This window comes from Varroa jacobsoni, unplaced genomic scaffold, assembly GCF_002532875.2.
Source record: "Varroa jacobsoni isolate VJ856 unplaced genomic scaffold, vjacob_1.0 scaffold_296, whole genome shotgun sequence".
Taxonomy (NCBI): Eukaryota; Metazoa; Arthropoda; class Arachnida; order Mesostigmata; family Varroidae; genus Varroa; species Varroa jacobsoni.
The window spans coordinates 26620-41281 of NW_019213198.1; the positions used below are offsets into that span (position 1 = coordinate 26620).

Consider the following 14662-nt stretch of genomic DNA (forward strand, 5'->3'; position numbering starts at 1 on the left):
TCAGCCCATTTTAAATGTAAGTAATTTTTCCTACTAAATTATTTTGTTTGGTCTCTCCATTTTTTACCGTTCAGTCAGTAGCCGGGTTCCTCGGCAGACGACTGGAGCATTCGTGGAGGGAACGTCACAGACAACTAATTTTTGGGCTTCTGCCTATTGTTTTCACTAACTTTCTATTTGAAAGCCTAATGGACTTTCATGTGGGCTAAAGTTGGGGTTTTACCTTATTTTTTTTTACCTGTGAAGATAGTTTTACAAAGTTCATGTGAATCACACATTTATGCATAAAAAAACAGTTATTAACAAATTGATATGACGCTAAAGCAACGCAGACCTATTCAAGAAACTAGCGAGTCGTATTTGAGACGAGTCGATAAAAACAATAAAGTAATAATTTTTCATCCAGTCTAACCTAGTATGTTTGGAATATATAATTTGTAACATACGCTACCTTACTGCGATAACGCAAATAGCAAAAACATTAGCATTTACCAACACAGCATGTTAAATATTTAGCATTTTATTAATATATATGTGGACTAACTTAGTTTTGCCGTACGCATCGAGGAAATCTTGCACGAATTCGCGGCAACAGGCCCATCAGACAGAGCCTCCCGTTGTCCTGACGTTTATCCTGATGTCGGGATAGCACCCATTACGTTCTGGGCTTTTCCAGATAAGGTCTATGTTCACCTTTTCTTTGTAGCGCATTTGCGGATCCTACTTCCACTGCTTCCTCCCGCGAGTTGCAACCGCGTACGTACGCACATGTCTTACTCTAAACTCCTACATCCGGAAAAATTGTACCGAAAGACCATACGGTTTTCTGTGCGTTCAGATAGGCTTGACGATAGAAAATACTAGGGCCTCAGTTGCCCGTGAAAGTACAGGTTGCGGTTTCTTCGGACTAGAATGATAAAACGCCTGTCTTATCTGAATAAAATGCCGTTTTCACTCCAACTTTTTGCGATACAGTAATTACTGTTGATGATATAGTTGGTAGTGCCATAAAAACTTGAGGTGACCAAGCTGGTGGGCTTGTCCGACGTCCAAACGGGACTTTTGTCGCCTAGCAGAATGGTGTTCATGTAACGCAGAATTAGAAAAGTTTGCTTGGATCGCGCCCGTCAGTATTTGTCGCATCGACTATATATATATATATACATCGAACCAACAGAACTAACCCGATGAAGTCATCTTTTCCCCAGTGAAAAAATTAGCAAAAGGCGCTAGCCTCGCCCTGCGTTAAATAGCTCTTAATTCAGGCTTTATACTTAGCTCCCTGAGCAGGTACCGTTTGTAACTAATGGACATTTTGCCAGCGTCATAATAATGGAAGTATTTTTCTTGCATGTTTACCTCCTTCGAAGGAAAGCGTTCATCCAGGTTGACCTCGAGGCTCGATGTTGCCGAGAGTTTTAGATTTCAACAATGAGTAAAATCCAACCTAAATCAACACATCTAAAGTTAATTTGCTTAACATTGTGATATGAACTGAAGTTATACGTATTTCTGAAAGAATTACCTCAACGACAATTTAACTGATATTATATACAATATCATTGTTTATAATAAATAATGTAAATTATAGCTTATGACCTATGTTAGAGTACAAATGTAATCCCATTTTACTGAATGCTTTCAGTTGTCACCAACAAGTCGTTCCGGATGCGTGCCGTTGAACAATTATATTTTGATGACCTAATATAATACATAGCAGTTGCGGCTAATTACTGGGTAGGTAAATGCCTTCGTACGTGGTACTGCGGGCGCCTTGATATATTCATAGCCACGGATCAATACAACGAATAGGTACGTTACCTCGTGCGTTTGCGTTCTCCTGTACTACAAACGGAATAAACGAGTTGAGCGTGTCGCTTTAACCCATATTTCTTCAGGTAATTTTTGGTGGTGGTCGAAAGCATTTTTTGCCAGTCAATACCCGGCCAACCAACGAACGGCGTGTGAATATCGACAATCCTGCTATTAACGGTCGTGGGGTAAGGACTGATGGTAGAAATCTGCTTGAGGAGTGGCTACAAAAGCATGAAAAGCTCAATCATACTGCCGCTTATCTCTGGAGCTTAAATCATCTTCGGATGCTTCACGAGGGCGATTACAATGAAGACTATATCCTTGGTAAGTCACGCGGCTTTATACAACCCGGAAGTCGCTCCCACCAATACCGAGCGATATATATTTATCTAATCAATGATCCAAGAAAAAATCTATGCACATCATAGGTTTTCATGTTCATGTATTAGTAAGTGTCTTTCTCACTTATACAACAGTCCAGCACGCCGACCATATGAAACACAGGGAATTTTTGGGCTACAGTAGAGTGTGGAAGAACACGCTATGAAGAAACAGCAGAACAGAAGTCCTATAGCTTCGTTGTGAAAACTTCGCAATTTTCGCTATAGCTAAGTTAGCGATAGAACCTTTCCAACGCGTTTACCACCGTCGCGAAAAATATTTCGCATGTTTTTGGCTAAAGAGAAGTTCTATTTTGATTTGTTATTAGTTGAAGTTATAATGAATGTCGTTGCCCAACACAGATATAGGTAATGCAACTTTGCGGGCATGGTTGTCCGGGTGTAGCGGTTATTGAAGTTTCACTCAACCGAAACTCTGTGACGAACTTGGGCAGTTGTAACAATGACGGTAGAGTCATCATTCCCAAGTCGCTTTATGGCTCGTTTTAATGTTGTTAGTTATTGCCCGTAGAAGTCCAAGTCAATCGTGCTTTCAGGCAGCGGCATCAACTTATAATGCCCGATTTCTTTCTAATCTTACCAACTACGTACCATCACCTGCTTTGACGTCACTTTGGGCTTTATCACATATTGCAGAGTATTGTCGTATGTGATCCAGTTTTCATCAAACGCTTCAGAAACAATTCAGTTCTGATGCATTTTTGTTAAGTTTCACAGGTGACGATACCTTCGAATCAATTCCTCTGCGTCAATTCAACAGGAATTGAAATGTGGTGGATGTTCTATTTATTGGGAGTATCATGGCTGTTCGCTTGTCGGTCTTGGTCGGCCGGCACAGTAATTTCATCAGCTTCTTCATAAAAGCATCTTTCAAAACCAAATTTTTAGAAAAACATCAAAAAAAAAAAAACAGACGTTTGGGCTGCTTCTTCTGATAGCGTATCTTCACTACAAACAGCACAATTGTTTTTCTGAGCCTGAGCAGCTTTTGTGTTTTGTAAGAGAATTGTAAAGCTTAGCAAATTTTCACTTTCAAGGTCCTACATCTTAAATTCGAAATAATAAAAATTCCACCAGTTTTAGTTTAGCGACTTTTATAGTAGAAAGGACAGCTGAGAGCTGACGGTGGCCAAAGTCTTGTCGGCGTTATACAATAAACGTATTGTGCAACTCATATATTTCTATTATAAACGTTTACCAATTTCGGCTAGCTAGATGAAGCTGAAGGTACGTCAATTTCTTTTCTTTGTCACTTAAGTGCTGACCACATTAGCTAGTTGTTAACCCACGCTTGAATTACATTATTTGGAGACGCAGCCCCCTTTTCCTGCGCACAGCACAAACTGTGATAAGCAGACGGCGCGTACGCGGACAGCGTTTTCATTTCCGTTGCTACGTACTAAAATCTTTTACTTGACCTCAGGCGAAAGCAGAATTATTGTTGGCGCATGAGACTGGGCCTCGTTGTTCGAGAGAAACGTTCGGGCCGCGTCTGTGCATTGAGAAAGCACGAAGCTGTATGTGTCCAATGTAAGATAAGTTTATTTGGCGAGCGATGGGTGGCGGGTAATGAAGATAAGATAACTCTCTATGTACTTTACATTAATTAGGGAGGGGGGGGGGTGCATGTCCAGTTCGCACGGCCACCGAACAAAACGCGATCATATGCGACACGCTATCCTTGTCGGAGGTGAAGGAGGTAAATCTAAAGCGAGCATAACTTCCTTTCGTTCAAAGATCTTATCTACGTTAAAAGATAGTGCAAAATCTTATCAACTCTTTAAGCGAAAATAAAATATTAAAATAATCCATGCAGATACAGGCAACCTGCTAATTTATTTTACCTTGATGTACCGTACAAATTTATTTAGCTTGAGGAAGAAGAACTACACATTAAACGTATCCGGCATAAAGTCGTTCTTCATTATATGAAGAGTTCATATCGGAGTCGATGGCGACTATTGTTTGATTTAGTATCAAAGAGATTTAAAAATAGCCCATCGAATTGTTTGGTCATATTTTGAGAGAGTATTAAAAATCTTGAGCAATGTAATGTATTCCCGAGAAACAATGCATCTCATTATGGCGCGATTTTTCGCAGCTTACAGCGTACTTTTATAGACATAATAGATAATTAATCACCTGGTTCAGACTCAGAGTTAATGGTTGAGCAAACTTCTCGCAGAAGGTTGATAAGTTCAGAAAAAAACCTTTGACACATCGTATGCATAAATTTCGTCGATACTACTACAATCTATATTTTCATGTATGACAATTGCAGTGGTGATGATTACGGAACAAGTTAATATAATTTTATATATATGTAATATTACAATCAATTGACTCATGAAATAAAAATACATAAACGGGTAGACCTGCTCACCAGCTTAATCCTAAGTAGTGTGAAATTTAATGTTATTACATAGGATTTCTGTACTAGTGAACCATCTTTGGCAACCTTCTACGTTACGGTGAGAGTATGCTGGCCACACTCGCACCACTGACTGGCTGTGCCATTGATACCGCGGTGTGCAGCATCTCTGCCTCTCAAACTTTGGGACACGTAGTGCCCAAGCTTTGAAAATGGGCACAGGTACATTCGTTTTATGCCGGTAGCCAGCCGTATGAAGCAATGTCGAACGCCTTAAGTACCGGACGTAAAACTTCCAACATACTACTGACCGGAATGGATCAGGGTTATTGCGTCATCGTTGTAGGATGCTAAACGTCTTTTATTACCGGTCTCCGCATTCAACTTCTGTTGCATATAAGTTCCTTGCTTTAGCTGTGAGTCCTTTTCTCGACCGTTAGCCAAGTTTCTCCAGTTACAACTTTAACTATAAAAATCTCTTGCCCCACAATTCCGTGCTTTTTCAAATATATCTGACAAAATATCCGTGTTTCAGAAACTAATTCTGTTAACAGTTGCCAGCTAATAATTTTCTCTCGATCTCGACATTTGTATTGCTTTGGATTGCATTTTTAAATTGAAATTTATAGATAGTGTGCTTTACGACAATTGAACGGAGGCATAAAGAACCTCAAATAAATAGCTGAAGGAAAGCAACCCGTATCTGCATCTATATTCGCCTCTGTTGTTTATTGGCTTTTGTTATAAATCGTTATCACATCAGTTTTCATCTGGTCGTTCTTTCGACGCAGCCCGCAGGTACTAAAAATGGCCAATGTTTATGACTCAACCCAATGTACAAATGCACTATTCCCAGATATTTCAATGACCCGAAGCGCACAGGGCGCTATCTCGTTAAACACAACGAAGCCCATATTCTAAAATATAGGTAGCAACGAAGAATAGAATGTAACCGATCCATCCCAGTAGCCAGCTGCTGTGAAGCACTCGAAAGGATGAACGAAATTATCGCAGAATATTCATACCAATATTTTTATGTACAACAAGGTGCACCACAGTCATATCATTACGCATCCAGTCTAATAATCTATATACGTGCATCGTGCAGTATGCGTCGTTATTAAGGTTAGGCCAAAATATTTGAGATACGCCACAAGCCAGTATCTCGTAACCATGTAAAAGGTTACATCCATTTATCTGTGAAAAAATGTCTGATTAAACAGGGCGGGACGAAACTGATTGCTTGGATGAATATGTACGTGTATTTTTTTTCCAATTAATTTTTCGACGAAACAACCGCGAACGATAAGGAATGGCTCGATGTTTATTTATTTCTTGGCTGATCGGAAATCGAGGAAGGAGTGTCCAGAAATGTTGTTTATAGGTATTTTTTTAATCGAATAGATTATATCATAAAAGCCAACTTAGGTATCTCAGCCTGTTCAGATATATCTGACAAAATGACATACATTACATTTTAAAGCTCTCTTGATTGATTTTAAAGCTAAGAATAACTGCATTATTTTTTCTTAGTAAAATAGATGAACATGTAAATTGGCCCAGGTGGGAGTGAACTCCCGCAAACGTGGCTCCATATGTTCACAGTACACTTTTATCGCACATGGATTATCGCGGCGGCATATCAGACTTGATAATTACAGTCGGTGGAAGTTGTTTTCGTTGACGTAAATCGTTCATTCGCTGCCACATTGAGTGTCATTTAAATGAAAATTTTGTTCCTACTGGTACATTAGTAATTTAATGTATATTTCTTGCAGGACTTTTCGCGTCGGAAGCAATGGTGTACTCGATGGACAAAATTCTGGCACAGAGCAACGGAGAAGAGATACCTGGGAAGGACCAGCCAACGCTTGAGGAAATGACAAAGGCTGCCATCAACAAACTCAGCCAATCGCCTTCTGGTACGTTAGCGGTCAGGATTCTAGTAGTTCGAGTAAAAACATTTATTGTACTTTGCTTCCGAAGTCCTTTAACTGCAAAACAGCTGTTTGACCTATAACCTAACGCGGGTGGAACCCGGTACCGTCACCATGCACAGATCGGTCCTTGCATTAGATTCTAGATGCTGTTATTAAAATTTTTCTTGCGGGCCACATCATTATCACAGTCTGGCGTTATCATTCTTATTAGAGACATTTAAACGAGAGAAATAGAGTAATGCTCTGATGCGCGTCATACTTAGTCTGCAAGATACGTACAAGTAGGTATCTATGCTTGAATATGTACGCGTTCCCCTTTACATAAAAGACATTTGTTTCGTTAGGCCGTATTAGAACATTTTGAATTTCTAAGAAATTAAAGAACAGCAGGTCTGTTGGGGTGCGATAGGGTCATTGTCCTCTGAAACAGGCGAAAGTTGGCAATGCCAAGACGACTCGGCTAGAAGTCCTTGCGGCAGCCGCTCGTGCAGTCCTTTGGAGATATGTGCTTAAGTTGATATTAATGTTATTTCAGTTGAGACAGATAAATGTAGTCAATAGCTGTGGGTTGAAAACGTGTTATGCCGAAGCTGTCCAAGAAAGTTGCACTTGGTCATAAGTGCTTTTATGATAATTGTACTTTTAAATCGACTTTGTTAGTCTTTTATCTTGTAGTCACTATGAGCGAGGTAACACAGGTAATCCTATGCGATTTAACTGCACATCGACAGCGAACGCTAGACTTTGTTCTAGTGCTAAACTCGAACAATCATATTGGCAGAATAGTTTAGATAGTCGCAGCGTATTGTACACGTTACGTTTTACTCTAACCTTATTCAACTTCTTTAGGTTTATAGAAACTCACAATTATTCAGTTTCAACAAACGACATTTAGTGCCTTTTTGATACATCCTGAACAGCAGTCTACTGTGCGGTTGTATTTGAGCCGTCCGAGGAGCTTTCTGCTTAAAATAATTCGTAGTCTCGATAAAATAAGCTCAATAAAGGAAGCTAAAAGGCTTCGGCCTATATAGGAAAAAGGATTCGCTCAAACAATACGTTTAAACTGTCGGATGTTTAAAATTTCTTTCGAAAGAAATTAAAGCACTTATAAAGTTGATACTAAATGCAAAATTATCCTGTTTTCGTTCAATTTGACAGGCTATGTGTTGTTTGTCGAAGGAGCCCGTATCGACACGGCACATCACGAAAATCTGGCCGGCTATTCTCTTGAGGAGGTGACAATGTGTCAAAAATTCATTTTGATTAGAACACAAATACGCATAGACACCCTGTTCTCTCGTATAACAATCGATAAATGGCCCGACAATGTGCATCGATCTGGTAGATGGAGCAACAAAACAGCATATACCATAGATGTAAACGTATTAAAGATGCATGACATTTACGATGATGCTATAATTAACTACTGTTTTTACCCTTTCCGACATTTAATATTATCCTAAATATAATCCTTAAGGACCGGTGCTGATTGAGCGGCTAATGCACATCCCTTTCCATTGTGTCGCCATGGTAAGCATGAGTTAGCGACTAACGTTGGTTTATACGTCGGCGTTGATACATGGTTACCATAGCAGACGGTTATCTTACCAGTAAAATCCAACTCGACCGGCTATCTCAGTGCTTGAAACACTTTTTTCTCAAACTAACTTTTTAAATGTTTCAGTTTAAAATTATGATCGTGGTCGCAAAACTGTCAACTATGACCAGAAAATATCATAAAAATTATACGAATTCAGTAAATTCGCTAATAAAACACAAGGCATTGTTTAACACTTAACTGTTGTAGCGTTGGTCTCTTTCGGCTTTAAACGCTAACAGATAAGCTCGCAACAAACAGCCGTTCGTTATACACAATAAACAGATCATATATTAACGTGCGTCATTAGGTCACGTCTAGTTACCGTCGCCCTTTTGAATATACCCGTCTAATTTTTCTGGGTTTTAGGTGTACCAGTTCGATAAGGCAATTGCAGCGGCAGCATCCATGACATCCGAACAAGATACGCTCACTATTGTAACAGCCGACCATTCGCACGCGTTCACTATTAATGGATACGCATCCCGAGGAAATGACATTCTTGGTAATATTCTAGTAGACAATTATCACGCTGACAGCTGATTATATACGATATTTCGACTGGTATGCAGACCTATGCAAAACAATTTTTTAAAAACAAATTGTACAATGAAAAAAATCAGTGAACAGTTACAGATTGTTCGTGATCTAGGCGAGTATGAAGTAAGTTATTGCTAGGATTCTGTGGCGCACAATGTTTTTTTAACTTCTACTGCTTTCGATCTTAGTCGCAAGTCCTATCCCCGTTACTCAGCTAAAATGTAAGGTACAAAATATGCTACACGTAACATGTTTAATTGTTATATAAAAGTGCTCTTACATAAAAAGCCGTTTTTTGAAAAGAAACAATTAGTGCTACAAAAGCAGTGGCGATAATAGAATTTCCAGATATTAAAGATTTCTGTTGAGCACATTGATTTTTACAAAAAAAAATTAAAAAAAAACGAACAACCCATTTCTTAATAGCTCCCGGATACAGCTTGCCTGGTGGCAGTTTCCTCCGCGTTACCTGGTTGTTTCAGGCACTAAGAAGCGCCCTTGATATGTAATACGGATTTGAACCGGCTAGACTGTAGGAAAAGTTATTGAGACCCGTAAACTACTATAAATTTTTTGTTAGATTGTGCGATGCGCTGCACAAAGCTATTAGATGGGCAAATTTTGGCCTAGGGAAATTCCGAGCTTAGCCCGCGTCTTTGAAATACAGAAAAATTCGCAGTATTTCCTTTCGGGTCATATAATCTAGTATCTATTGAAGTTACTTGGATCGCCGAGCTGGTTTCCACCCGTTAAGCTTGCACAGCAAAATTCTTCGACTGCTGCGGACGCTGCATGTGCCAAACGAATTTTTTATACATTTAAATTACCGGTAAACCTGGCGGTGGTAACATGCTATATAATATCATATTTATTTCCTTTCGGTAAACAAATACTTGTCTAGATAAGTGAAAACGGAATAATACATTTGAAAAAACAAACTTTAATAAATCAGATTCTGGTTTTTCATACGCATTCAGCCTGCCGAGGGTCACCACATCGTAAGTGCCAAAGCGTCTAACGGGATTTTATTTTAAGAGATCTAGAAATCGTATGCTAAATTATACATTAAAGGACTTCAAAACCAAAGTTTAATATATATATGTATTTCGCAAAGAGCTGCACCGCTATAATGCAATAGCTATTTAGCTAAAAATTTTAGTGGAAGTAGTTGTTGGATCAAGGGTTCAAAGATAAGATAGGAGTTTCTTGCATGATTAAACAACTATATGGGTTAAGCTTTCGTCCCTTATCGGTTACACAGCTTTTGATCAGTTCTATTCCGGATATCATTTTAGGCCATGCCGGAAGAGACATCAACAAAAAACTCTATAGCACATTGAGCTACGCTGCTGGACCAGGGTTCAGTCTCAACGAAGATGACGAAGACCGGTTTAGTAAGTGCCTGACTGGCTTTACCAATTTAGCAATGCAACTACTTTGTTAACCCCCAATGCATTGCTTCTACAAATGCACACACTAGGCGAGATTCCCCTTTAGGGGGTGATTACGCAGACAGGTTTCATATGAACGAAGATGTCCCATTATAAAAAACCTCCATCGTTTAGTATAACGTCCTTTCTTTCCTTTATGAGTTTTTGTAGTAATATAATGCTCTTCTTATCTATTGTAGCGATGGTGAATCATTTTCTTCAGCCGGCTATGATGCATACGAAAAAAGGAGTCCATGGCGGCGAAGATGTGGCTGTCTACGCAAAAGGACCTTGGGCTCATCTTTTTACGGGTACCCACGACAACACCTATATACCACATGCCCTGGCATATGCTGCATGTATCGGACTACGTGTGGGTCATTGCGATCGCAGAGGTCCATTCAATAGATACGCACATGTTAGTGGCGCTCTGCGAAGAAATGCACGTGACCCTGTTATAAGCAAGTTCGCCGCTGCAAGGTAAATCAGCGGCAGGCAATCGTAGCTTTTTATTTTGCCTTTGTTTTTTTATTTCTGCATGAATCTGAGAAGCGTTTTAGGGTATTGAAACAGCTGCGGTTTTGGCTGAGATAACGGGAGACGTTGCTCCTAGTGCCCTTACGCTTAACGAGACACAAACTTCAAAATGTGTTGATCTTTGGTGCGGCCAGTTACCCTACAATTAATTAACATACAAATTACGTATGCTTTCTGAGAGCAATATACCAAAACCGGATACACTTGTCGGTAAAATCTCAGAATTTAAGCTCAGATGTACACCAATAAATTACTTCTGCTTGTTACGAGAATATTATTTTCTCCACATGAGAGCACCTAAATTAATGGTTACATAGACTAAGGTATCAAAGGTTTTGCTAGTCTTTTGTCCGCCGGGGTAGAGTATGCTCGCTTAAACATTTTACAGTATGATGATCTGGTCTATAGGCAATGACTGCACACAGTGGTGCAGCTTAATTAGTCTTGGAATGAATGGGTTACAAAAACGTAATATGTTATATTTGGATGAACTTCTAATGTCGATAAAAACAAGCTGCATAAAAACAAGTCATGTTCCAAAGGACCAGTTGTAACTGGCGAATAAACTACAGCTTTTTGCATCAGGCCTGTGAGTACACTATGTACCTGTTAACAGCTGTTCATATTTCTCGATTTCTAAGTACCGTCGTCATTTACTACGATAAGCTGAAGTTCATTTTTTCTGTTTGCAAAGTCGTTGTGGGAATAGATTCGATGTTTCATTTAGTACTCATCTGGTATCGATAATTAATAACATACCTTGATAAAAAAAAAAAACCGGAGATTGCTATTTAATGTTTTGTGTCGGTCCAGACTATTATCAGGGATCTTCTAGCTGGTTTGCATGTGCCCCACCCATTCACCGGCCTGTTCTCTAATGTAATCACACCTAGGTAAAAATAACATCGGTGTATTGAAATGTTCTGCGCTGGATACCTGCGCATACGATAGCTAAATTGCAATACTCATAAAGCTTTTTAGGTTAACTACCACTACTACCTTGCTAATGTACAGCATAGAACATTAGGTGAGCATCTATCTACGCCGTCCTCCCTACACTCTCCTAAAGTTTTTCGATTCATATATTTTCTATATAAATTTCGATTCATATATACATTTTATATTATTATTTATTTATATAATTCATTTTGTTACGCGAATCGTACAATGCCCTCCAAAGTTCGAATATACATGTGTTTGCCAATACTTTAACATGAACACGTTCAGTACATCACTTCGTATAATGGTTGTTTATCGGCCCAATTGTCGCTGACCTCATGGCAGGTTAATCCTTAATTAACATCGTGCTGTGGCTGCGGCCAGTATCGAATGGGCTTATTATCTACAAAAGTCCCCTTTGTTATAACCTTGAATGCTCGAAGTGGAATAGCCTGTGAAATGCACTCGGTATTGTAACACTCATTCATATTCTGCCCTTCTTCGTACGTCTTTAATCCAGCAACCTAACGATGATCGATCATATAAATGGACAAACAATCGCACCTGACGTGCTGAAAAATCCACCTCCTCGACACGTTGTGGTAGAGCTTCCAGGTGAATTACGTCAATCTATCAACCGAGCTCCTCGTCAACATCTGCCAATGGCAAGACGCGCTGAAGACGCTGAAGTACTCGTTTCGCGCCGAAATGAGACATCAGCCTTTGTCACGAATAATCGCAGCCCACAGGTGCTCTTGATAAGCTGAAACTATCTGTTATTAACCTATCGATATATGGCTGAGAGGAAATGAAGTCCATCAATGACAAGAGACCATTTACTGTCGCTACTCTTTGTTTGTGCTGTCTGCTACCGCGCATGCCCCATCTCTATATATTAAGTATTAATAATCAACTATTTTATGTTCAGCTAAAATGTCGTGACAGTATACTTGCGTATAGTTATGAAATTATGTAGCAATCATATGTGGCTAGTCTCTGGAAATAACTATTTTCTAAGTTAGCGTAAAAAAATGTAGTTGACCTTATAAGATTCAATGCTGCATCCTGAACACATTTAAAATTTCGGTTGTCAAGAAAATCAGTGAGATGATTTCGGTGGAACTCGATGTTGCTGGTGAACTAGAATCTACACATTTTTCGTATGAGGGTGAATAAATTAACCATAAATGTCGGGACCTTTGTATATACAGTATGAAGGTAAGATCTTAAGGTCATATGTATGAGTCGATGTCGGGGGTAAATTGGGATATCATTGATGTCGTTCCTCCATGAGCTGCGCCTAAATGAAGACAGACATTCTGAGGTAATTTTTTTTTCAACTTGAAGACGTAGATCTGCCGTTCATGTTCCTCAGTCAATGTTCCTGCCGTTCGTTTCGAACAATGTGACCTCAGTTCGGAGTCTACGTGGCCCACTAAGTGGCTAAATTATTTTTAAAAAATCCTCTAAAACAATGAATAACTATAGCAGTATCTGACGCGATGCTGATACCGTGAGATTCGCTAGAGGTTTGCTCACGTCATGTATAATGCGCCTAGAAGTAAGTCCATAATGCTTGAATGGTCACAAAGCCGGTTCTAGGTATATTTATTTAGATAACCAGTAAATTTTCCGTTTTACCAAAAAGCATATTGTCTTCCATTTAACAAATTATTGATCCGCGGTTCCGCTACGGCTTATGCACTACTTCTAAGCTACTTCTTTTGTAGTGCTCTCGCCTTTAGAAAGAAATACTATGACCTGATATTATTCTCATTAGTTCTTAGTGACCCTTCGAAATCGAACGCCGGCGGAAATCGCTAACGTTGGACTTTCCGACTGAAAAAGCTTAAAGCCGCACGTACGGTTCTTTTGGCGTTAAGACATTGGTCACTTTTTCGCTCGTATTTCCAAAGTGGATTTCCTACCTCCTGTATGAGGAACCTGTAGCTTTTGTCTACAATTGATAATAGCGGTTGAACGGATCCCCACTATGGCCCACAAATTTCGAACCTTGTGTATAGCCTACTGGCAGTTGATGACAACAGTATTGCCGTTTGAAAATTGCTTCAAATATTTATTAGTCGCATACATCTGCGATACAGATTAAAAACAAAGGCAACGTGTTTATCAGTATAATCCGTATGTTTACAGTTATTCTGTTTTCTAACAGCAGTGACACGATCTTACAGAAATCCCCCAATCGTCTCACGCAAGGTCGAAGAGTTCATAAAGTCGCCAAGAGAACAAATCCCTATGGCGCATCAATAGGAAAGCATCCAGAGCAGCAGCAGCTGTGGCAACATCAAGGATTAAATACAATGTTAAATTCGCACGGTACGTTCGTTAAGTCGTGATCGGAAGCTTATCTTCATGATCATAAGTGGAAATCAGTTATCTAAATGTTTTTTTGTTAGGATCCCGAAATGGACGGTACCAATTGGTTGCTATTAAGTTGCGGAATAAAATCTCTCTCTCTATAGAACCCTATTTCAATTGCTTTCCAGACTCGAGACTTAAGATCGTAGATTATTTGAACGCTTCAAATTAGACTATGTGTAAGGTGTTCATAAAAATCAGAGGTATTTTTTGTGTCTAATCAACTAAAATTAACAGAAACACCGCTATCGATAATCGTTTTTTATATGCGTTTTCTTAAATGACACTAATAATATAAAATGGATGAATATTCAGCCTAAAAATCGGCCGTGTAAAACATTTTTACTATGTTGAAGTCACGCCATGTAGGTACTGTACCAGCCTTAAATATTTATTTTCTACTGTATATAGCAATCTAACCTATCTATTGTGATATTGTAACAACTCATTAATCAAACCAAATAATAAATGAGTACAAGTTACGAAGTAAAAGTCTCATCTGTGCTGATTTCGTTTCGTTACGTGTAAAATTAGTGTATGACATTTTTACTTGATGTAAAGCGACATTTGTTCTTTCGTTTGCGACCAGTTACTTGACAGTCTCGAATTTGCCTTACTTGTGTATGTGTAATATTATAATTAGAAGAATCGATAATTTAGCGCATTTGTAATACGCGCAGAGTATTTATCTGAACTTAAACAACTAATCT

At 39.1% G+C, this 14662-nt stretch overlaps 1 protein-coding gene across 6 annotated transcripts in view; it reads left to right on the forward strand.

The window, feature by feature from the left end:
• The window catches only part of LOC111259133 (alkaline phosphatase), a 38737-nt gene extending 24293 nt beyond the window's left edge, over positions 1–14444 (forward strand). For 4 of the 6 annotated variants that reach the window (XM_022830870.2, XM_022830871.2, XM_022830872.2 and 1 more), the window contains 8 exons: positions 1899–2139; positions 6366–6509; positions 7689–7765; positions 8497–8632; positions 9963–10061; positions 10298–10577; positions 12094–12322; positions 13766–14444. In XM_022830870.2, the coding sequence (XP_022686605.1) occupies positions 1899–2139; positions 6366–6509; positions 7689–7765; positions 8497–8632; positions 9963–10061; positions 10298–10577; positions 12094–12322; positions 13766–13930 (1371 nt within the window). In that variant the 3' untranslated portion in view covers positions 13931–14444. The remainder of the gene's footprint in view (positions 1–1898; positions 2140–6365; positions 6510–7688; positions 7766–8496; positions 8633–9962; positions 10062–10297; positions 10578–12093; positions 12323–13765) is intronic. The other 2 variants (XM_022830875.2, XM_022830873.2) reach the window with 2 other exon arrangements.
• The last annotated feature ends 218 nt before the right edge of the window (positions 14445–14662 follow it).